Here is a 25,465-nt window from a genome sequence, read left to right as displayed (position 1 = left end):
TCCATCCATCCATCCATCGCTGTGTCGTTTCATCCATCCATCCATCCATCCATCCATCCCTGTGTCGGTCCGTCCATCCATCAATCCATCCATCCATCCATCGCTGTGTCGTTTCATCCATCCATCCATCCATCACTGTGTCGTTCCATCCATCCATCCATCAATCGCTGTGTCTGAAAAAACTGTTCCATTTGTTCATGTTTAATAATTTGTTATAATGTAATAATCCATCACTGTCATTCCATCCATCCATTCATCCATCCATCACTGTCATTCCATCTATCCATCGCTGTCATTCCATCCATCCATCCATTCATCCATCCATTGCTGTCATTCCATCCATTCATCCATCCATTGCTGTCATTCCATCCATTCATCCATCCATCGCTGTCATTCCATCCATTCATCCATCCATCCATTCCTGTCATTCCATCCATTCATCCATCCATCGCTGTCATTCCATCCATCACTGTCATTCCATCCATCCATTCATCCATCCATCACTGTCATTCCATCCATCCATTCATCCATCCATCACTGTCATTCCATCCATCCATTCATCCATCCATCACTGTCATTCCATCCATCCATTCATCCATCCATCACTGTCATTCCATCCATCCATTCATCCATCCATCACTGTCATTCCATCCATCCATTCATCCATCCATCACTGTCATTCCATCAATCCATTCATCCATCCATCGCTGTCATTCCATCCATCCATCCATCCATCCATCGCTGTCATTCCATCAATTCATCCATCCATCCATCGCTGTCATTCCATCCATTCATCCATCCATCCATCGCTGTCATTCCATCAATTCATCCATCCATCCATCGCTGTCATTCCATCCATTCATCCATCCATCCATTGCTGTCATTCCATCCATCCATCCATCACTGTCATTCCATCCATCCATTCATCCATCCATCACTGTCATTCCATCCATCCATTCATCCATCCATCACTGTCATTCCATCCATCCATTCATCCATCCATTGCTGTCATTCCATCCATCCATTTATCCATCCATTGCTGTCATTCCATCCATTCATCCATCCATCCATCACTGTCATTCCATCCATCCATCCATCCATCGCTGTCATTCCATCCATCCATCCATCGCTGTCATTCCATCCATCCATTCATCCATCCATCGCTGTCATTCCATCCACCCATTTATCCATCCATCACTGTCATTCCATCCATCCATTCATCCATCCATCGCTGTCATTCCATCCATCCATCACTGTTATTCCATCCATCCATTCATCGATCCATCGCTGTCATTCCATCCATCCATCGCTGTCATTCCATCCATCCATTCATCCATCCATCGCTGTCATTCCATCCATTCATTCATCCATCCATCCATCGCTGTCATTCCATTCATTCATCCATCCATCCATCGCTGTCATTCCATTCATTCATCCATCCATCCATCGCTGTCATTCCATTCATTCATCCATCCATCCATCGCTGTCATTCCATTCATTCATCCATCCATCCATCGCTGTCATTCCATCCATCCATTCATCCATCCATCCATCGCTGTCATTCCATCCATCCATCGCTGTCATTCCATCCATCCATCGCTGTCATTCCATTCATTCATCCATCCATCCATCCATCCATCGCTGTCATTCCATCCATTCATTCATCCATCCATCCATCCATCCATCGCTGTCATTCCATCCATTCATCCATCCATCCATCGCTGTCATTCCATTCATTCATCCATCCATCCATCGCTGTCATTCCATCCATCCATTCATCCATCCATCGCTGTCATTCCATTCATTCATCCATCCATCCATCCATCCATCGCTGTCATTCCATCCATTCATTCATCCATCCATCCATCGCTGTCATTCCATCCATTCATTCATCCATCCATCCATCGCTGTCATTCCATCCATTCATTCATTCATCCATCCATCCATCGCTGTCATTCCATCCATCCCACTAGCTAGTCACAACTGAGGGGTTTTACTACAGAATCCTGCATTGATCTGTGATTTTCTTTGAAAGGGTGATGGTGAAGTTCATCGTGGGTGAGCATGGCTGTGCTGTTCCGGAGGAGGATCGGGAAGACCCGTTCTCCTGCTCTCTTCTGAACCTCACGGACACAGGTCAGTACAGCACTCGTCTTCACTCACACTCCTGCTGTCTTCCTCAGTTCACTGCAGTTTTGGCTTTTCTGCCTCGTTTCCTCCCTTCAACACTGGACTTTTTTATTTTACAGACCCCCTACTCGCACATGCATCTGTACTCCTCGCGGTATGAGGCCATAGTGCACACTTGGGTTCTCTTCTCAGTAGTCAGCATGTTTTGGCTTCCCGCTGATTTCATTAGAACATCCTGTAATAACATTCTGCATTTTTATGATTTAGCCTTCTTCATGGTCCGTTTTGGAGGGGAAAAAACGAGTTCGAATTTTCAGAATTCTCACTTTTTTAAATTTGAAAATGAAAATTCCGAAAATTCAAACTTGTTACTTTTTTTCCTGTGGAACACAAAAGAGAATTTTAAAGGCGGTGTCTTAAGCTGCACTCATTAACACTGTTAAAGAGTTTATTCTCATGATAAACAAATGGACAACGTTTCAAAAGAAAACAAGTTTAACTGAGTATTTCTGTGCCAAATACACTACTTCAGGATTCAAACAAGTTTCAGACAGTTTTTTTCGAGTATGGCCCTGTATGACATCATAAAGGGCGGAATTCCTTGTATGGGCACTTCTCCCGATGTGAGTGTGAGAAAAATGAGCGTGCAGGGATCATGTTTGTTGCATTAAACCCAACTTTCAAACCACCAATTAAATAGACATGCCAGCAATCAGTTTAATTGGAAAGAGTGGAACAATGTTTATAGTTCTAAGCCAATCAAATACCTTATAGGAAATTAACAGCATGGTAAATAATACAAGGATTTATATACACTGAAAAAAATTATTTGTTGAATTTACTAAAAAAATTTATCGTAAGTGGTCGCAATCAATTTATTTGATCTCAATTTAAACAAAAACACATGCGATTCCCATAAAACAAATTCATTTTTTCAAATTAAAATAAAAAAAACTACATTTAAATTATTTAAACGAGCACAAATTAATTATGCTTAATTTAATCGGGCCATAATCATTTTTTTCAGTGTACATATATAATGTGTCTGTGTGAGTGAGAGAGAACGGTAAAATAGGACGATTTGCGCTTGTAATTTTAAAGTGAAGGCTTAGAATAGACCCTATACTTAAAAGCGCTCCTTTTTTCCCCTTTTTGGACAACCAGCCAATCACAGTCTTCAAAAGACTGTGTCATGTGTAGGAACGGGGTCAGCCCCGCCTCTTCACTAAGATACAAGTTTTTGTTTTCTCCTTGCTCAGAGTTGCTCTCAGATCGGTCCCGAATAGCTCTTAAGCTAAGACTCCTACGTAAAAGTTTTTAAGCTAAATTAGGAGTTTTCTGAGAGGACTCTTAGAAGCTTTATGAATATGGGCCCAGAAGTTTAGAAGCATCTAAAACATCTCGAATTAAAGCAATATTATCAAAAATAGACCTGTTAGGAATACAATAAGACTGGTCAGAATGTATTAACTTACTTAAAACTTTACTAAGTCTTGTAGCCAAACTTTTAGACAAAATGTTGTATTCTGAACATAAGAGCGAAACAGGGCGCCAATTGCTGATACACTGAAGATCACCTTTCTTAGGTAACAGTGTGATGACTGCTCTCCTGCAGCTTAGAGGTAATAGTCCTCTTTCCAGACTGTCATTAAGAACTGTCAGCAGATCTTCTCCAATGACGGGCCATAGAGTCTTGTAAAACTCAACAGGTAACCCGTCAATTCCTGGAGATTTAACATTTTCCATGCTCATCATGGCAGTATAAAGCTCTTTTAGTGACAGAGTCTGTTGTAGTTCATTGTTGGACTCTTCATCCACCTTTGGCAGTCCTTGAAAGAAACTATCAGCATCTGCACCCCATTCCCTCAGTTCAGATTTATAAAGGTCTGAGACAAAATCTACAGCACGACTACGTATGTCAGCAGGCTCAGTTAGTTCTTGCCCTGTAGCTGAACGTAACGTGTGCAACATTTTACTTTGACCTTTTTTCATTTCTAAATTAAAAAAGAATTTTGAGGGAGCATCCATTTGTGTTACAGTTTGGAACCGTGAACGGACTAAAGCTCCCTGTGCTTTAACTCCCAAGAGGTCTAACAAAATGGCTTTTTTTCCCTTCAAGTCGTCAATATGTTTTCTATTTTTTTTAGATGCTAATAAATCCTGCAGAAAAATAATTTCTGTTTCTAGAGTCTTCATTAACTGGGCTATGTCTCGAGTAACAGTGTACTTTTGACAAAAGTCTTTAATAAGAACTTTTCCACAGTCCCACCATTGCAGTAAAGAAGTGTAGAAATGCTTTTGCTTCTTAAAAGTTTCCCCCAATTTTTTTAAGTTATCTATAAATTGTTTATCATTTAACAATGAAGTATTAAAAGTCCAGTATGCACTTTTATATTTAAGACACTTGGTTAAAACACTGCACAGAACTAAACTGTGATCAGAAAATCCCACTGGAATAATTTTACAAAATTAAAAAAGATTACGTTGGTGCTGAACACTATAAATTCTGTCAAGTCGTGCCAAAGAGATGGTATGTTCAGTACTATGAGCCCAAGTATACTGTCTAACATCTTTATTCATACTTCTAAACACATCACATAAATCATGAGTTTCAATGAGCTGTATAAGTATTTTCTGAGAAGCAGCGTGTGGTTCTAAATGATTCCTATCCAACTTGTCATTAGCAGTACAATTAAAATCTCCACCTAAAAATAACATGCTTCTGGATTTAACTCTTTCAAAACAGCATCCACCTTATCTAAGAAAATAACTCTTTCTAACCCTTTTTGTAGGTGCATATAAATGTAAAAGCACCATTGTGGTTTTCTCAAATTTCACTTTGATCTTTAAAAATCGACCACCAATTATTTCCTCAACTTCAAAAGACAAAGGTAAAAAATGCTTTGAAAACAAAACAGCCACACCTCCACTAGTAGAAGAATTGTGACTCAGGACAATCTGTCCATCCCATTCTCTTCTCCAGTCAGTCTCATTTTTAAAATCACTATGTGTTTCTTGCAGAAACAGAATATCAATTTGCTTTTGTCTACAAGACTCAAATAGCATCATTCTTTTATGACCATCTCTGGCACCATTTAATTTTAAAGTTCCGATTTTAAAATTTGTCATATTTATTTTAAAGACCTGAACAAAAATTATAAGAAGAGCTGGCAAAAAATAATTTTTGGCAGATTTTTAGAAGTTGACAAGCTCTTCATCTTTAGGCTTTAGTATTGTTTTATGGTCAGGGAAAAAATCTTCAACTTGCACTCCTTTCAATCCCTTTGTCTCTTGCAGAAATGTACTAATGTCATCAGCTGTATACAAACAGATCAAGTCAAGATTTGAACACTGAGACACATTTGAATCAGAGGAATCTCCATCACTGTCAGATCCCACATTCTCGCTACCCCCCTCATCTTTCTTTACTTGCTTAAAAGTTTTTCCACTGCTTTTTTTCTTTCTCTTAGCTGGTATTTTAAAGACAGATTTGGCTTCCTTCTCAAAATCAACATTGTCTTCCACATCAATTCCGTCTGCCACACAAACGTTTTCAGCATGTTTAGTCTGTTCCTCAGACATCGAAGACTGTAATAATTAATATTTAATAATTATATTATTTAATTAAATAAATGTGATTATTATAACGTGACAATGTATACAATAGTAACGAACGGCTCAAAAGTCGGACAATTTCTGTTGAGGCGTTGCCATAACGCGTTGCTATGGGTTGCGTGCGTTTTGATTGACAGCTGATTTTCCACTGTTCGGAAACTGCTCTCGAGCCGAATATGGTCCTTTCAGAGAGTGTGTGGCCTTACGGGAAAAAAAGTAAACCAATATATTTTTTTCATCCATAATCAGAGCTAATTTGTTGATTTAATTACAAATCTATATATTATATATTTTAAAGTATTACACAATTCACTGTCAATGCCCGTTTGTCATGTATATACACCAACTAATCGTGATCTGGCAGAACAAGTTTCAAAGTCCATTGGGCGATGTGAAACGGTAATTTTCTGTTCTTATTCATAAATCGGTTGAAAATTACATGGACAGATGAACTAACGTTTGTGGAACGAATTTCCTGCGGTTTGTCTCATTTTATAAATTGCATCACTGACAAAATGGATTTTAACTGGCAACAAACAAATCTGCACAAAACCATGCAGCAGCAGCCAAAGTCGCATTAATGGTAAGTAGTGTGAACTTGCATTTATGTATATTGATACACCGTTTACTATTTCATGAAACTATCAAAGTTAACAAAACCCAAATGCCACCGGCACCTACAGGCCTATTATGTGAAGTGTAGGCTGGCGAAATGGTTACTTGAAAGGACTTTATTATATTACCATTTTTGAATATTATGCCGCATTATGAAAGAAGTCTCTTATGTTCATCAAGCCTGCATTTATTTGATAAAAACACAGCAATATTGTGAAATATTATTACAATTATGGTTTTTAAAATAATTTAAAATATAATTTATTCCTGTGATCACAGCTGGATTTTCAGCATCTTTAGGCTACTTCACTCTTCAGTGTCACATGATCATTCAGAAATCATTCTAATATGAGGATTTAATGTCAATGAAGGAAACTGTGATACTCTTTTCAAGATTCTTTGATTAATAAAAAGTTAAAAAGAACATAATGTAATAATATTTCACAATATTAGGCTACTGTTTTTTCTGTATTTTTGATTAAATAAATGCAGGCTTGATGAGCAAGTACTTACAAATTGAATGGTTGCTATATATAATTTACATATTGCCCCTTTTTTTGTGGACAATCTCGAAGTGTCCGATCTTACCACAACTAAAACATTTAATTGTCGTGTCAGATGTTGCAAACACTGTGTAATCGAACCCATCAATTTTGAATTTAAAAACCAGATCGATCTCATCAATTCCATTTTGTAGCACCATGAAAACCTGTCTTCTGAACGAGACTAGATGCTTCACTAAAGGTGACTTGCACCCGAGAGGGATTTTCTTTATAGGGGAAACCAGTTTTCCATACCTACATAACTCTTGCACCAGTATTTCATCTTTGATAAACGGAGGTACGTTGGACAGTATGACTTTTTTGGTGGGGTACTCAAAGGTAAAACCGTCACGAGTGACCCATTCAACACAACGCCGCTCTGGACAACGTCATTTGCCTTTTCAACCGTTTAAAAAAAAAAAACAATTGCACTTTTCATTCGCGATGCCGAGACAAAATGATCATGTCCCACAATCTCTTCCACCGCTAAACAACACTGCTCCACATTCAGTGGCGTAACTTTGCTTTGAAAAGTGGTGGGGACACCGGGACACCGCACAACTCGTTTTGCTATGTGTTTATTTAGTACAGAGACGCATTTCTGCCACATAGCCTACATATTATTTTTTCACTCAATTAGCCTATGTAGTAATAACGAGATCTTATGTCATAAAAACGACATCATTTTCTCGTAATAACGAGATTGTATGTTGTTAAAACGACATATTTTTTTTTCCTAATAAGGACATGTGTTGTATAGTGATGTGTGTATATGTCTGTATCCATATTGGAGAATTTATTTAGCCCATGCCTTTGTCACACTTGTCTGAAAAGCTCGGCGTAAAATATCTCATCCGCTGCCTGTATCGGTGGCAATGCCCATAGCACGAAATTGTTGTAGCCTAATTTATTGATTAATTTATTTATCAGAGCAGGTGGCCATGGACCGCTCATGTGGCGTAACTTTAACCTTGTAATGACGGACCCCGGTGCAGCCACAAATATCATAACTATCTATAAGTCCTACTGTAATTAAGACATTCTAGAAATGTATAAAAAGAAAGACGCTTTCAGCCTTACTCAACTGCCGCGGAAACAGTGGGTTCAATGCATTCCCGGCGTTCTTATTTTGCTTCCGATGTATTATAGGCTACAGGCAATTAGTTTATGAAACCTTGATAAAAATTAAAATACAATTCACTTTTCATCATCAACATATACAAATTAAAACAATAATATAATAGGCTAATATTTAAACATAACTGTGAATCTAAATAGGCTACGTTTTGCATGTAGCCTACTCCACTCCAAACGCTTAAAAAATGATTTTGTTTATTAAACAAAAAGTTTTTCATTTCAAATGTAATTTATAAATTCAGTTCATATTTCCAGCAAACGAAATTCCGAGCCAAAATAACAAAGTGGTAAAAAAAACTGCAACAATGAAAAATATTAAAGAATTCGCGGGTGCTTTCGGCGGCATGGAGTGGGGTCAGACATGATTTCTATTGAGTGTTGTTTTGCAGAAATCATTTCTTTAAAGTGAATTTCGTTTTCTATAAATTGTATTTTAATTTTGATCAAGGTTTCATAAATGAATGACCTGTATATTTAATACATAAGAACCAAAATAAGAACTGGATTGACGTGCGTAACGAACCCACTGGCCTGTTTCCGCAGCCTTTGAGTAAGGCTGAAAGCGTCTTTCTTTTTAATACATTTCTAGAATATATGTAGCTATTACAGTATAGCATACAATATATTACTGTAGGCCTATTATAGAGTTATGATATATGTGCACCGGTTATGCCACTGATGCTAACATGAGCGGTCCATGGCACCTGTTACCCGTAACGAAGTGTAAAACTTTGAGTTATCATCATGCAATTTCAAACATTTTGCTCATCTCTGTAGCCTATGTGGCAGCTGGCAGCAATGCGTCACAATAACCTGGCGTAAAAGTTGATCATTCTTTACAGATGGCGCGGTATGTTTGGAAAGAAGACGAGTTCTTTATTAAACTCATAAAAAAAACAATAGAATATAAAATGCCACAATTTATCAAGACCTTGAAGCAGATAAGAGAGAGAAACACCTTGTATGTGCCGCTCAAGTAGGCTATAAGGGGCTTTCCTTGCCATCAGTGCTTGAATAACACACGCGTCTCCTTCCAGTAAAGATAATGGCGTGCGGTGGATGGGATATACATAAACCTAAAAACATACGTGGCATAATTTTTGGAATGGCTTATCACGTGAGGAAAAAAAAATGTTTTAGTCGCATAACATCAGTTAATGGAAACGCTGTCATTTCGCAATATTTTTTTATCGACTATTAGGAAATATGGCAAAAGTTTTGCAAAAATCTGTAATGGAAAAAAAAGCTTCTGACCGTCGGAAAAATTTGTTAAATGAATGTATTACGATTTGTAGATCGTGCTTTTGCTTTAATACACACCTTCCGTAATCTATTTTTCAATTACTTTTAAAAAGTGGTGGGGACAATATCGAGCCTGGCAAAAAGTGGTGGGGACATGTCCAACCCGTCCCACCCGTAAATTACGCCTATGTCCACATTCATTTTAGACTCCACCTTCACTCCATGGCGGCAGGGCCGGATTAACCATTAGGGCAACTGGTCACTTGCCCAGGGGCACAGGACATCTAAGGGGCCCTGGGCACTGTCAAATATTATGTTAGATCACGTTATAAACGCAATCCTTACTTTCCTAATTATATTTTTGCAACCCGTTCGATCAACATATGTTAAATCACGTAAAAAACAGTGTCTGTAGCTTCTTGCGCTGCTGTGCAGCGAGCGAGGACGAGCTGTCAAGTCGAATCACGTGACTTGACGCTCTGAAATCAGTGTTGCCAGATTGGGCGGTTTTGAATTGTATTGTGCGGTTAAAAACGGGTTTGGGCAGGTGGACAAAATTTTGGGTTGGTTTGGGGTCAGTTTGGTGGTTTTCAAACATCTAAATTGTATAGTCTAATTGGTTAATAACAAACTCAAGTGTGCATCATGACACACACCGGCCCAGCGTTCAGCGTAGAGTCAGCTGGCGTTGGTGTTGACGTCGCTGACGAGCACGCACTTTCAGCCAATCAGCGATCAGCAGGGAGTCGTGACTCGCGCTCATTCATGACAGGTTTTCAGCGCGAAATTGTAGCTGGATATCAAATGATCGCTATGCCAAAGTGGCATAAATATACAGTAAGTTATCTACAGTAATGAGCGGCAGAGGGATCCAACTCTCAAAACGTGGATTACACCTGTGACTCAAAGACTCTTACATATAACTAACTCCAAGAGGTTGAATGACTTGAATTGAAATCGAATAGGCTAGTAACTTATATGACTCCTGAGCATCATCGTGTGCACACTGGCCTGATCAGGACATCTGCACCTCTTAAAGTGTCTAGACTGCGCTCTACTCGTCCCAACAGCTGCTGAAAGAGGTTTGAATCAACGATTAATCCATTTTGACTGTGTTAAGTTCTGCGTTATGTTTTATAAATATGTACTTCACGAAAGACATAACGTTACTAGTTATATCTGAAGTTAAAGCACAGCACAAAAGTAAACGCATTCTTGATGTAGGAATATTGTTCAGCATCAGTGAATGACACATTTTGGCTGTGGTGTGTGCAGTAATGTGTGCGAAATGCCTGCTAATTACATTGTTTATTCTGATTATATTGGGCACTTTTTGCACTTAAATTAGTTTATTCTTACTGTTGACATTTGAAAATGATGCATGTGTTTTTCCATGTCATGCATGACTGTTTTTGAATGCCCTGTTTTGATCCATTTTCCTGGGATTTATTTTTTATTTTTACATCATTAATTTGTTTTAAGGAGATAAAATGGTGCTTATCAGCCTTGATTGACATGGCAATAAAATTATATCAAATTATTTTGGCAGTTCAAATTGTTTTTTTTTCTTGAATTGGGTGGGTTTTAGTGAGCTTTTGGGCTTGGAATCGTCGACCCAATCAGTCAACACTGTCTGAAATTTAAGCAGGAGCGCTAAAAGAAAATGTAAAAGAGAAAAGGAATTGAAATTAGTCGACATTATGAAACATATTCCAAAAATAGCCACAATTTCACATTGTAGCATTTTAGGAATAAAAAATCTCTGGTTTTAGGTTAAGGCTTCCCTAGCGGTGCTTTATTTCACTGTTGCAGTCAAAATATAGGTTGATTGGCTATATTGAAACATTTAATAATTACTCTGTAGCAGCCACTAAGTTCTGTGAAAGATTAATTGTAAAAATTTATGTTAAACATTAGTGCATCATTAGTGTTCTGTCTCTTGAATGCACTTTATGCTGAGGCTATTACATACATCGCCACTGAGCATTGCAGAAGCCTGATTTGTTAGTATAGAAGTATAGGCTATATGCTCTTGGTGATAGCGACTTTGCGATTGTTGCTTTGGGGCAGGGGCAGGGGCAGGAGGGCCCTTGAGTCTTGTTGCCCAGGGCACAGGAAATTGTTAATCCGGCCCTGCATGGCGGCGGGTTAAATCTTTAAAACTCATTGTGTTTTGGTTCGTCATGCCTCCCAGCACAACGCTGGTTGCAGACGTTTAAACACCTTTAAACTTTGATCTAACGAACAAGTTCAGCACATAAAAACAAACACACACAAAGATAGAAGATAGAAAAGTTTTTTAGCACTCAGCCACAAATGCACTCACCCTCACCACGCTCCGTTCACTCCCAGCATGCACTCAGAGAGAGAGAGAGAGAGAGAGAGAGAGAGAGAGAGAGAGTGAGTGAGTGAGTGAGTGTGAGTGAGTGAGTGAGTGTGAGTGAGTGTGAGTGAGTGTGAGTGTGAGTGTGAGTGAGTGTGAGTGAGTGTGAGTGAGTGTGAGTGAGTGTGAGTGAGTGAGTGTGAGTGAGTGTGAGTGAGTGTGAGTGAGTGAGTGTGTGTGAGTGTGAGTGAGTGAGTGTGTGTGTGAGTGTGTGTGAGTGTGTGTGTGTGTGTGTGTGTGTGTGTGTGAGTGTGAGTGAGTGTGAGTGAGTGTGAGTGTGAGTGAGTGTGAGTGAGTGTGAGTGAGTGTGAGTGAGTGTGAGTGAGTGAGTGTGTGTGAGTGTGAGTGAGTGTGAGTGAGTGTGAGTGTGAGTGTGAGTGAGTGTGAGTGAGTGTGAGTGAGTGTGAGTGAGTGAGTGTGAGTGAGTGAGTGAGTGTGAGTGAGTGTGAGTGAGTGTGAGTGTGAGTGAGTGTGAGTGAGTGTGAGTGAGTGTGAGTGAGTGTGAGTGAGTGAGTGTGAGTGAGTGTGAGTGAGTGAGTGTGAGTGAGTGAGTGTGAGTGAGTGAGTGTGAGTGAGTGTGAGTGAGTGTGAGTGAGTGTGAGTGAGTGAGTGTGTGTGAGTGTGTGTGAGTGTGTGTGAGTGAGTGTGTGTGTGTGTGTGTGTGTGTGTGTGAGTGTGTGTGAGTGTGATTGAGTGTGAGAGTGAGTGTGAGAGTGTGTGTGAGAGTGTGTGTGTGTGTGAGTGTGTGTGTGAGAGTGTGTGTGAGAGTGTGTGTGAGTGTGATGAGGCTGAGGCTGAGGATGAGGCTGAGGCTGAGGCTGAGGCTGAGGCTGAGGATGAGGATGAGGCTGAGGATGAGGCTGAGGATGAGGCTGTGGATGAGGATGAGGCTGAGGATGAGGATGAGGCTGTGGATGAGGATGAGGCTGAGGATGTGGATGAGGATGAGGATGAGGCTGAGGATGAGGCTGAGGATGAGGCTGAGGATGAGGATGAGGCTGTGGATGAGGATGAGGCTGAGGATGTGGATGAGGATGAGGATGAGGCTGAGGATGTGGATGAGGCTGAGGATGAGGATGAGGCTGTGGATGAGGCTGAGGATGAGGATGAGGCTGAGGATGTGGATGAGGCTGAGGATGAGGCTGAGGATGAGGCTGAGGATGAGGCTGAGGATGAGGCTGAGGCTGAGGATGAGGCTGTGGATGAGGCTGAGGATGAGGCTGAGGATGAGGATGAGGCTGAGGATGTGGATGAGGCTGAGGATGTGGATGTGGCTGAGGCTGAGGATATGGATGTGGATGAGGCTGAGGATGTGGATGAGGCTGAGGATGAGGCTGTGGATGAGGCTGAGGCTGAGGATGTGGATGAGGATGAGGCTGTGGATGAGGCTGAGGATGAGGCTGAGGATGAGGCTGAGGCTGAGGATGTGGATGAGGCTGAGGATGTGGATGAGGCTGAGGATGAGGCTGAGGATGAGGCTGTGGATGAGGCTGAGGATGAGGCTGAGGATGAGGCTGAGGATGAGGATGAGGCTGAGGATGAGGCTGTGGATGAGGCTGAGGATGAGGCTGAGGATGAGGCTGTGGATGAGGCTGAGGATGTGGATGAGGCTGTGGATGAGGATGTGGATGAGGCAGAGGATGAGGCAGAGGATGAGGCAGAGGATGAGGCTGTGGATGAGGCTGAGGATGAGGCTGAGGATGAGGATGTGGATGAGGCTGTGGATGAGGATGAGGCTGAGGATGTGGATGAGGATGAGGCTGAGGATGTGGATGAGGCAGAGGATGAGGCAGAGGATGAGGCTGAGGATGTGGATGAGGATGTGGATGTGGATGAGGATGAGGCTGAGGCTGAGGATGAGGATGAGGATGAGGCTGAGGATGAGGCTGAGGCTGAAGCTGAGGCTGAGGCTGAGGATGAGGATGATGCTGTGGATGTGGATGAGGATGAGGATGAGGCTGAGGATATGGATGAGGATGAGGCTGAGGATATGGATGAGGATGAGGCTGAGGATATGGATGAGGATGAGGCTGAGGATATGGATGAGGATGAGGCTGAGGATATGGATGAGGATGAGGCTGAGGATATGGATGAGGATGAGGCTGAGGATGAGGCTGAGGATATGGATGAGGATGAGGCTGAGGATGAGGCTGAGGATATGGATGAGGATGAGGATGAGGCTGAGGATATGGATGAGGATGAGGATGAGGCTGAAGCTGAGGCTGAGGCTGAGGATGAGGCTGAGGATATGGATGAGGATGAGGCTGAGGCTGAGGATATGGATGAGGATGAGGCTGAGGATATGGATGAGGATGAGGCTGAGGCTGAGGATATGGATGAGGATGAGGCTGAGGATATGGATGAGGATGAGGATATGGATGAGGATGAGGCTGAGGATGAGGCTGAGGATGAGGCTGAGGATGAGGCTGAGGATGAGGATGAGGATGAGGCTGAGGCTGAGGATGAGGATGAGGATGAGGCTGAGGATGAGGATGAGGCTGAGGATGAGGATGAGGATGAGGCTGAGGATGAGGATGAGGATGAGGATATGGATGAGGATGAGGATGAGGATGAGGCTGAGGATGAGGATGAGGATGTGGTGGTGTTGACTCTGTGCACCTGTAGCCGCTGTGGGACTCACTCAGGTGTGCAGCTCGAGCTGGTCTGTGTTCTGAAGAGTGTGGTGGTTTAGCGCTGATGGGTGAAGCGTTATGCTAATGTGAGAAGATCCTGTGTGTCTCTAAAAGCTTTTCCTGATCTACATCTGTGCGCTTCTGCCTCTCGCCTGCGCCGCCTTTAATTGGCTTCAGTCTGGAGGACGAGGGAAGCGTGGAGGAGCTGGAGCGGCTCGTTTCTCTATTAACGGCTGTTCTTCCATTGATCTCCAGGGGAATAAACGGCCGCTCTCTCATTAAGCCGAGCAGTGAGTCTCTTAAAGTGCTGAGGTTTGGATTATTGTGCAGCGCCTGTGGAAACTCCTGACGTCTGGCTTCATCTTTAGCCGTTCTTCTGCTTATTGGGTTATTTAATGATTGTGTGTGTGTGTGTGTGTGTGTGTGTGTGTGTGTGTGTGTGTGTGTGTGTGTGTGTGTCGTCACATGACAAAATGAATGTGTCTTTGCATTTAATCAAAACGTGGATGGATGGATGGATGGATGGATGGATGGATGATAGATAGATAGATAGATAGATAGATAGATAGATAGATAGATAGATAGATAGATAGATAGATAGATAGATAGATAGATAGATAGATAGATGATGAATGAATGAATGAATGAATGAATGATAGATAGTGGATGGATGAATGACTGAATGAATGAATGAATGATAGATAGATAGTGGATGGATGGATACATGATAGATAGATAGATAGATAGATAGATAGATAGATAGATAGATAGATAGATAGATAGATAGATAGATAGATAGATAGATAGATAGATAGATAGATAGATAGATAGATAGATAGATAGATAGATAGATAGATAGTGGGTGGATGGATGGATACATGACAGATAGAAAAAAACATATTATTAATATCAATAGCAACATCAAATATAACAATAACATTTAAATATTAAAATTAATAATCATAATTAATAATAATATAATTATTGCTATTAGAGAAATTATTTTAATTAAAATATTATTTAATAATAATTCACTATTAATATTAAATCATATTTTAATTAATTAAAATCATTATTTAATAATAATGATAATAATAATAATAATACAAATATTATATATAATTAATTATAAAATGAAACCATCATTACTATTAATATTATTATGAATGATTTTATTTCTCTAAAGAATAGATATCTGTGTGCTAAAGTACCTGCTGGTGTTTGATGATTGCTGAACTCTGCTTTCAGTGTCTGGGCAGGAAATGGCCACTCTGAGTGTTCCTGACAGCTCTGGGCTGCTGCTGTCCGACGTCTCTGCGGTCAGTCTGGACTTTAAGGTCCTTCACTCAGTGGTCATCACACAGCTGGGCGTCTTTCCCAATGGCCCGCCACACGACTTCAGGGGAAACGTCACGGTGCGGCTGTTCCAGGTGGACCAAGAGGTACGACCACAACCTCACGGTTATCGGTGTGTGTTAGGAGTGTAGCGGTACACAAAACTGACAGTTCGGTACACACCTCGGTTTTGAAGTCACGGTTCGGTACGGGTTCGGTACAGCAGCTTTAAAAAATGGCTTTTTATTTTATTAAACAGTGGTTTACTGAAAAAAATGCATCTGTCCTTAAATTAATTAAATTATAACTAAAAGTTTCTTAAAGATAATGCTGTAAACTATATAGGGAGCCCTTACTTGTACATTAATATAATATTAAAGGTTAACAACAGTGCCCAAACTATGAGTCTATATTCAGCTGATATTCATGTTTAGATATAATAATCAACACTCAAATAACACATTGTGTGCAAATATGTAAACATCACATAAGGCAGTTTTTGCATTAACTCCTAAATATAATTATAAAATTAGGGTTTTTCTCCAGTTCGTTGTTGAAATTTAATCTTAGTGACTGTCATTTTCATGACAGATTTATCTAAACATAGCATTAAATAATCAAGACATCACTAACAGGTTAAGAAGAATTTATATATATATATATTAGGGCTGTCAAAAGATTAATCGCATTCAAAATAGAAGTTTGTGTTTACATAATATATGTGTGTGTACTGTGTATAATTATTATTTATATATAAATACACACACATTCATGTATATATTTAAGAAATATTTGCATGTATATACTGTATATACATTTATATAATTTTTATTATATATAAATATAAATATAATATATATTTTCTTAAATATATACATGCTTGTGTGTGTTTTTATATATAAATAATAGTTATACACAGTACACACACATATATTATGTAAACACAAACTTTTATTTTGGATGCGATTAATCGCAATTAATCTTTTGACAGCCCTAATATATATATATATATATATATATATATATATATATATATATATATATATATATATATATATATATATATATATATATATATATATATATATATATATATATATATATATATATATATATATATATATATATATATATATATATATATTATATAGGCTAATATAGAGCATATATTTAGTGAAAGAGTTGATTTCTCTAGTGAATTAACAGCTGTGGACACTGAATGACTTCTGAGGTAAATGATGCTGTGTTACATTGTTTATAAGCTGTTTGACGTCTTTCCGCGATTGAAACACTGATTGAGCGATTACACGACATATATGATACGTTTCAGTAAGTGTGTATCCTCAACATACCGTAAGATATTAATTCATGTTTATTCTTCTGGAAGAAATGATTGCGTACACTCGCTCGCGCCTATACAGTGATCAGTCGTCACATTAAACAGCGTCAAAACGGCATTTATCGTTTGAATTTCGTGATAAAATGGACTGAATACTTCATATTTTCGAGTGGGAACTCGGATTGAAGTGTGTTCTGTGCTTAAAACAAGCCGACTGTAACATGTGATCTTCCCTGACCTCTGACCCACCAGTTGCTGTAAAATATGCATAGAAATGCTCTTGCATTACACTCTTTTAGAAACTCGGATTGCACTTTGTAAAGTCTTTCAATTAGTTCTTGCCACTGGAGTAACCAAAAATATCCTGCTGGCTTTTTAAGGTGAGCTTTCATCATCCCGCAAGACATTACTCATTTATTTGATGAATGTGCTGGAGATGTTCTCTCGTGCAACAGAAGTCAGAAGACGTATCGCTCATTCCGACGAGCTGTAGAGATAAATGCGGTTTAATAAAGTCTTCTCCGTCCGCGGCTGGAATTGGATGCTTTGATTGTGGAGTCTCTCTGATCTTGCGTTGGTGTGATGCAATCACATGCCGCCTAATTCCACAATCTAACACATTTCCACACTTCGTCCACATCAAAACACACACACACGAGAGCTGCTGCTGTCATAACACTGATCACCATTCAGCTACAGTCGTGTTGACCCATTAAAAAAATGCACATTTGATAGTAAGGCAGTTTATTTGAGCTTGATTTGAATTATTCATTTTCAGCCATTAAAGGGGGGGTGAAACACGTGTCTTGTGTCAATCTTGAGTGTCTATAGATTAGTATTGCATCCTTCATATCTCCGAAAAGTCTTTTGTTTGGTTATATTTATTAAAGAAAGATACGCTGTACCGAGTCTTTCCGGAAAAAAAAACAGATCGGCTGGGGGCGTATCGTGTGGGCGGAGCTAAAGAGTCATTGCGTTGAGAGCGTCTGAAAGCTATAATGCTGCGTTCACATCAAACACGAATAGAGCGTCAGGAGCGAGTGATTTCAATGTTAAGTCAATGGAAAGGTGCGTTGACGCGCGTCTGGAGGCGTTTACACGCGTTTCGCGCAGCGCGATGGACGCAATTCCGCCTCATTCACGCGTCCAGTTTGCGCGAATTTGACACGAATTAAGCGTCTTGCGCGAGTGGTGCTTTTTGTGCATTCACGCATTTGAAGCGAATTCACGTCTGACGCCCGAGTTGAAAATTTTAACTTTGGCGTCAATTCGCGCCGCGTTAACCAATCAGGAGCCTGCTCACTGCTGTCACATGGTAAAGTGACGTGATGAGAAACCCTGCATAATTTAAAAATACTACTATTGTGTCACAAAAGGTAGTTTTAAGACTTTTTCAGGTGAGAATGTAGTTGTTTAAAGCTCAAATCTGTGGTTTATTTTTAAAGAGAGCGCCCATTTAAAAAAAATGATCTTGTGTTTTTGGAGTTGTGAGATCCAGGCGATCAGCGGCGCTCATTAAAGGGTAACTTCAGTGATTTAGCATTAGGCTTTGTATCAGTAGAAACCCGGTAGTATATTCAAATGATGGTACTTTCCCCCCCTCATATCCCCCTGAGACGAGAGAATTATGCATTTTATTTCTGGAAAAAATCCTCTGATGATTCAAATATCGTCCTTTTACGTCATCTGAGGATTTTTTGGCCAGAGGCTAAAGACTACAGCCACTAGATGGAGCTGTTCCGATTCCGATGATTTCCTGCGGTTTGTCTAATTTTATAAATCAAATTGCATAGCTGACAAAATGGATGTTAACTGACAACAAACAAAGCACTGCACAAAACCATGCAGCACCAAAAGTCGCATTAATGGTAAGTAACAGTTAGTGTTAAATATATAACCTGTTATATAACCCGCTGTGATACTCTTTTCAAGATTCTTTGATTAATAAAAAGTTAAAAACAATGTATAATATTTCACAATATTTAGGCTGCTGCTTTTTTCTGTATTTTTGATTAAATATAATGCAGGCTTGATGAGCATAAGAGACTTAATATCCAAACTTTACACACACACACACACACACACACACACACACACACACATATATATATATATAATTGTTATATTTTATTTATTTATTTATTTATTTATTTTTATGTAAATATTTCCGAGTTATATCAGATTGTGTATGTGTTGTTTATTGTACTTACCCTGTAACTACACGAAACAAGAGGGGAACAAGCAACACTTTAATTTACAGCCCGCAGATTCATACTTACCCTGTAACTACACGGATAATTACCCCTTAATTTAAAAATACTTACAGTATAAATAATGTGTTAATTTTCCTGATAGTTACCCCTTTATTCCCCCAATATTACATATTGTTCCCTTATACCTACACGTACTTACTTTATAGTTACACTATAATTACTGAATATTATGCTGTAAATTCTCTTTACTTACGCAGAACTTTCCGGGCCATAATCTAAAGCGTTACCGAACTTTTACATGCATTTAGGATATATAAAATAGACTTGCTGAAAGTCTGCCATTATAATCTTAAAATCTCATTACCGCCATGGAATCTCAGACTAAACACACAAAGTGTGATGTGATGAAATGACCTTCGCTCCAGCAGGAGGAAAAGGTTGTAAGATGTGTCGTGTGGAGGCTGGTGAGGAGCAGAAATCACACATTGTGTGTGTGTGTGTGTGTGTGTGTGAGTTTATTCTAAGAGTGTTTATTCTATGGTCTGTTGTTTCTCCTGACACGTTTACACCAGTGTGTGTGTGTGTGTGTTTATTCTAAAAGTGTCGGCCTTTGCAGCTGTGCAACTATGGTCTGTTGTTTCTCCTGACATGTTTACACCAGTGTGTGTGTGTGTGTGTGTGTGTGTGTGTGTGTGTGTGTGTGTGTGTGTGTGTGTGTGTGTGTGTGTGTGTGTGTGTGTGTGTGTGTGTGTGTGTGTGTGTGTGTGTGTGTGTGTGTGTGTGTGTGTGTGTGTGTGTGTGTTTGCAGGAGGCGGTGGTGAGCGCTCGCTTCAGCACACTGAGTCCAGGGTCACGTGTGGGTGGGATGTTTTACAAGCCTGTGGAGCAGTTCATTCTTCCCAAGGTGACACACACACACACACACTCAGTCCTCATTCACACCAGTGTTTACAGAAAAACACCAACAGTAACGACTGCGTTTAGGATAATGTACATCATCCAGCAAAAGAAGAGCTTGATCAACAGACATGATCATACTTACTTACCGCATAAGCAAATAAGTAGACACTAAATATTGATTGAGTTGAAATATTTAATGAGCTCATTAAACACACAGATCCTAGCAAGCATCTTTGAGCCTAGACGAACGAATGAGTTCACACAAGATGGACGTTTAAAGCCACAATATGTAATTTTTCGCCGCTAGAGGTCGCTCATTCAAAACAAAGGCGTAGCTTGATGATGTCTGGATTTCACTGAGCTTTTATTCTGTCAGATTTAAACAGCAGATTTACACAATCAGACTAACTGTGTTGAGCTGGAGAACAATCATCAGTTTCTGTCCATCAATGATCCAAACAGTGTCTAATAAAACACATCAGATATTAAAGCGGCTTTAGTGTTTCCATGCTTTCTACAACATAAAACCGACGGTAACGCGGGTATGATGTCATTGATGGGCGACACACACACACGCCGTGTCCTGGTTAAAATCGCTAATTTCTCTGGATTTAAACATTGTTGGAGACGTTTGGGATAATGTAATACACAAGTCAACAAAATATATAATAATGTTCTAGTGGCTTTTGGATATTTTTATAAAAAAATCGTACCTATTGTGCCTTTAGGGAACATAATTATATATACTATAATTACAAAGTATTGACAAATAACTGACCTCGGAATGTTGCGACTGACCAATCAGGATCAAGCATTTCTACTGCAATATGTCTACTGCATTTCTACTGTCATTTCAGAGGTCCACATATTCGAAATAGCTTTAACAAAATACCAAACAATGTTTTATTAAAAATGTAAAAATGCAGAATGTTTCCTGTGATGGGTAGGTTAGGTTTAGGGGTAGTGTGTGTGTGTGTGTGTGTGTGTGTGTGTGTGTGTTGGGTAGGTTTAGGGGTAGGGGTAGTGTGTGTGTGTGTGTGTGTGTGTGTGTGTGTGTGTGTGTGTTGGGTAGGTTTAGGGGTAGGGGTAGTGTGTGTGTGTGTGTGTGTGTGTGTGTGTGTGTGTGTGTGTGTGTGTGTTGGGTAGGTTTAGGGGTAGGGGTAGTGTGTGTGTGTGTGTGTGTGTGTGTGTGTGTGTGTGTGTGTGTGTGTGTGTGTGTGTTGGGTAGGTTTAGGGGTAGTGTGTGTGTGTGTGTGTGTGTGTGTGTGTGTGTGTGTGTGTGTGTGTGTGTGTGTGTGTGTGTGTGTGTGTGTGTGTGTGTGTGTGTGTGTGTGTGTGTGTGTGTGTGTGTGTGTGTGTGTGTGTGTTGGGTAGGTTTAGGGGTTGTGTGTGTGTGTGTGTGTATGTGTGTGTGTGTGTGTGTGTGTGTGTGTGTGTGTGTGTGTGTGTGTGTTGGGTAGGTTTAGGGGTAGGGGTAGTGTGTGTGTGTTGGGTAGGTTTAGGGGTAGGGGTAGTGTGTGTGTGTGTGTGTGTGTATTGGGTAGGTTTAGGGGTAGGGGTAGTGTGTGTGTGTGTGTGTGTGTGTTGGTTAGGTTTAGGGGTAGTGTGTGTGTGTGTGCGTGTGTGTGTGTGTGTGTGTGTGTGTGTGTGTGTGTGTGTGTGTGTGTGTGTGTGTGTGTGTGTGTGTGTGTGTGTGTTGGGTAGGTTTAGGGGTAGGGGTAGTGTGTGTGTGTGTGTTGGGTTGGTGTAGGGGTAGTGTGTGTGTGTGTGTGTGTGTGTGTGTGTGTGTGTTGGGTAGGTTTAGGGGTAGGGGTAGTGTGTGTGTGTTGGGTAGGTTTAGGGGTGGTGTGTGTGTGTGTGTGTGTGTTGGGTAGGTTTAGGGGTGTGTGTGTGTGTGTGTGTGTGTGTGTGTGTGTGTGTGTGTGTGTGTGTGTGTGTGTGTGTGTGTGTGTGTGTGTGTGTGTGTGTGTGTGTGTGTGTGTGTGTGTGTGTGTGTGTTGGGTAGGTTTAGGGGTAGGGGTAGTGTGTGTGTGTGTGTGTGTGTGTGTGTGTGTGTGTGTGTGTGTGTGTGTGTGTGTGTGTGTGTGTGTGTGTGTGTGTGTGTGTGTGTGTGTGTGTGTGTGTTGGGTAGGTTTAGGGGTAGGGGTAGTGTGTGTGTGTGTGTTGGGTTGGTGTAGGGGTAGTGTGTGTGTGTGTGTGTGTGTGTGTGTGTGTGTTGGGTAGGTTTAGGGGTAGGGGTAGTGTGTGTGTGTGTTGGGTAGGTTTAGGGGTGGTGTGTGTGTGTTTATGTGTGTTGGGTAGGTTTAGGGGTGGTGTGTGTGTGTGTGTGTGTGTGTGTGTGTGTGTGTGTGTGTGTGTGTGTGTGTGTGTTGGGTAGGTTTAGGGGTAGGGGTAGTGTGTGTGTGTGTGTGTGTGTGTGTGTGTGTGTGTGTGTGTGTGTGTGTGTGTGTGTGTGTGTGTGTGTTTTGGGTAGGTTTAGGGGTAGGGGTAGTGTGTGTGTGTGTGTGTGTGTGTGTGTGATGGGTAGGTTTAGGGTGTGTGTGTGTGTGTGTGTGTGTGTGTCTGTGTGTGTGTGATGGGTAGGTTTAGGGGTTGTGTCTATGTTTCTGTGTGTGTGTGTGTGTGTGTGTGTGTGTGTGTGTGTGTGTGTGTGTGTGTGTGTGTGTGTGTGTGTGTGTGTGTGTGTGTGTGTGTGTGTGTGTGTAGGGGAATAGAATGTACAGTTTGTAAAGTATAAAAACCATTATGCCTATGGAATGTCCTCACATAGATAGCAAAAAAAACCTGTGTGTGTGTGTGTGTGTGTGTGTGTGTGTGTGTGTGTGTGTGTGTGTGTGTGTGTGTGTGTGTGTGTGTGTGTGTGTGTGTGTGTGTGTGTGTGTGTGTGTGTGTGTGTGTGTGTGTGTGTGTGTGTGTGTGAACGCTCTGGTCTTCTGCAGGGTTTTGAGGGAACTCTTCTGTGGGAGGCTCAGGATTCCACCGGCCTGATGTCCGTCAACACGTCAGCGGTGCGTCTGAATAACGGCGGAGGGGTTCTCAAGTTCGGATCTGTGAGAGCAACATCTTCCTCTCATTGCAGTGTGTGTTATAGTAGCAGATCAAGAGTCTCAGTGATGTTGGAGATACTGAAGATGTGGCTCGAGTCCATCTTTCAATGCCAAAGTTTGTCTTCTCATCAGTGTGAGTGGATTGTGTGTTTTCCCTCAGATTGAAGATGGCACGCTGCCTCACAGGAGCGCTTTGGGCTTCCCTGGTTTAGCTGGAGGATTCACTTTTACAGTTTACGGTACGTTTCATTCAGCCTTGTGTTTTCCAGTGTTCATTTTGACAGCATATTTTTATTTAGTTTTAGTCATAGTCTTTTGACTAAAATGCCATTTAGTTTTAGTCATATTTTAGTCACCTGAATTGTTTTTAGTTTTAGTCTAGTTTTAGTCGACTAAATATCATAAGATTTAGTAGATTTAGTCTCCTAAAATCGAATGAGTTTAGTTCAATTGTTATACATTAAGCATTTAAGCATTACATAACCGACTTGAACTGACATTTTGACAATTTTGTTTTTGACATAAAAAATACACGAAAGAGCTCAATTCACTTTTTTGTTTGTTTTTAAAAACATCTATATAGTTTTTATAACTCAGTATTTATGTTTTAGTTAGTATGTCATGTTAAGCTAAATCTTCAAATAAGTTTGTTTATTTGTTTATTTAAATTTCAGTTAACATTTATTTAGTGAACTATTATAACCCTGATACTTTATTGAATATGTGTCAAATACTGGTCTTTCCTCCTGACTATGAATTAAATGGGAATTAATTTTAATACAGTTTATTGTGTTACCAAAAACAAATATATAATGCGTGACTTTTAATTATAAACAAGCTCGAAATACACCAGGACTCTTATTTTGAAATGTCTGCGCCTTACAGTTGCTGGAGCTCATTCAAGTTCAGGAGATTAAATATGCATTGTTACAACCGTCTAAAACATATTACTATATAAACATGGTAAAGTAAACATTGTCATTATTCATCAGCATTAGTTCATAAACAATTGCCTGATATAAATGTGTGTTATTGATTGTGAGCCGCTCTGGAGCTGGATTGAGAGTGTAGAGCAACAGCGCCGTGTTTTCCACATCAGTTCTGACCCGATCTCTTCCCTAATCGTCCCTCCCTAACATTTTCATCTCGTTTTTATTTGTTGACGAAAATGACAGTTGATTTTCGTCATAGTTTTTGTCATCCAACACTAGTTTTTATTTAGTTATCGTCTCGTTTTCATCAGTGACAAAAGGTTGTTGACGAAAATTATTCGTCAACGAAATTAACACTGGTGTTTTTATGATCAATACATGGATGGATTATGATGTCTCTCTCTCACACACACACACACACACACTCTCTCACACACACACACACACACACAGAAAAACTCACAGACCTGCCACATGACTGTACCACACACACACACACACACACACATTGTAGTAGGCTTGAACCACTTTTTGTATTATTAGGAAAATTGTTCTTGGGTTTTAAAGAAAGTTTCACACTCTTGGCTTTCATTTATGGATCAGGATATAATCGTAATCAAATGTTCAAATGGCAGTTGATTAATTTTATGATCGGCCAAGCAAAAATGGCAATATATATTTCAAGGAAAAATAAGATAAAGAATATTCATGGTCAAGATAGTGTATTGTTGTTCAAGGCATTTGTTAGATCTAGGATCTAGAACCTTTATATTACGGTGGTGTTTTAATGAGGGTTTTTGTACTGTGTGTGAGGAGGATTTAGTTTTTGGTCTTTTGCTGTGTTGATTGTTTTTGTGATAATGATTGGACTATGTGTTCTTTGTTAAAGGGTTAGTTCACCCAAAAATGAAAATTATGTCATTAATTACTCACCCTCATGTCGTTGGACACCCGTCAGACCTCCGTTCATATTTGGAACACAAATGAAGATATTTTAGTTGAAAGCTGATGGCTGAGAAAGGCTTCAGATAGGCCTCCATTGGCATTCAGTACATTTACACTCACAAGATCCATGAAAGGCACTTAAAACGTCGTTACAAAGTCCATCTCACAACAGTGGCTCTACAATAATTTTACGATGCAACGACAATAGTTTTTGTGCGCAAAAAAAAATCAAAATAACACCTTTATCCAACTTGTTCTTGTCTTCCGTGTGTGCCTCCACGACGCATGCGCGAGAATATGACGTAGCGTTCGGGAATCCATGAAATACACACTTAAGCCCCATTTTGAGAACTACGCCGAGACCTAAAGCACGATCAATGTAGAATTCAACAGCTTAGACACGCGCGTCTTCCTCTGCTTGTAAACAAATCTCTTCTGGGTCATGTGTCCGAACGCC

At 40.2% G+C, this 25,465-nt stretch overlaps 1 protein-coding gene across 1 annotated transcript in view; it reads left to right on the top strand.

Annotated features, from left to right (window-relative positions):
* b3galnt2 (beta-1,3-N-acetylgalactosaminyltransferase 2) overlaps window positions 1-25,465 on the top strand; it is a 51,401-nt gene that overhangs the window by 13,274 nt on the left and 12,662 nt on the right. Inside the window, exons 3-7 of the mRNA XM_079843606.1 lie at window positions 2,036-2,136; window positions 15,546-15,739; window positions 19,993-20,088; window positions 23,024-23,134; window positions 23,292-23,370. Of these exons, the coding sequence (XP_079699732.1) occupies window positions 2,036-2,136; window positions 15,546-15,739; window positions 19,993-20,088; window positions 23,024-23,134; window positions 23,292-23,370 (581 nt within the window). The remainder of the gene's footprint in view (window positions 1-2,035; window positions 2,137-15,545; window positions 15,740-19,992; window positions 20,089-23,023; window positions 23,135-23,291; window positions 23,371-25,465) is intronic.

The sequence above is a fragment of the Gobio gobio genome (assembly GCF_949357685.1).
Source record: "Gobio gobio genome assembly, chromosome: 18".
NCBI lineage: Eukaryota > Metazoa > Chordata > Actinopteri > Cypriniformes > Gobionidae > Gobio > Gobio gobio.
Note: the sequence above shows the minus strand (reverse complement) of the source record. Positions and strands in the feature narration are given on the sequence as shown.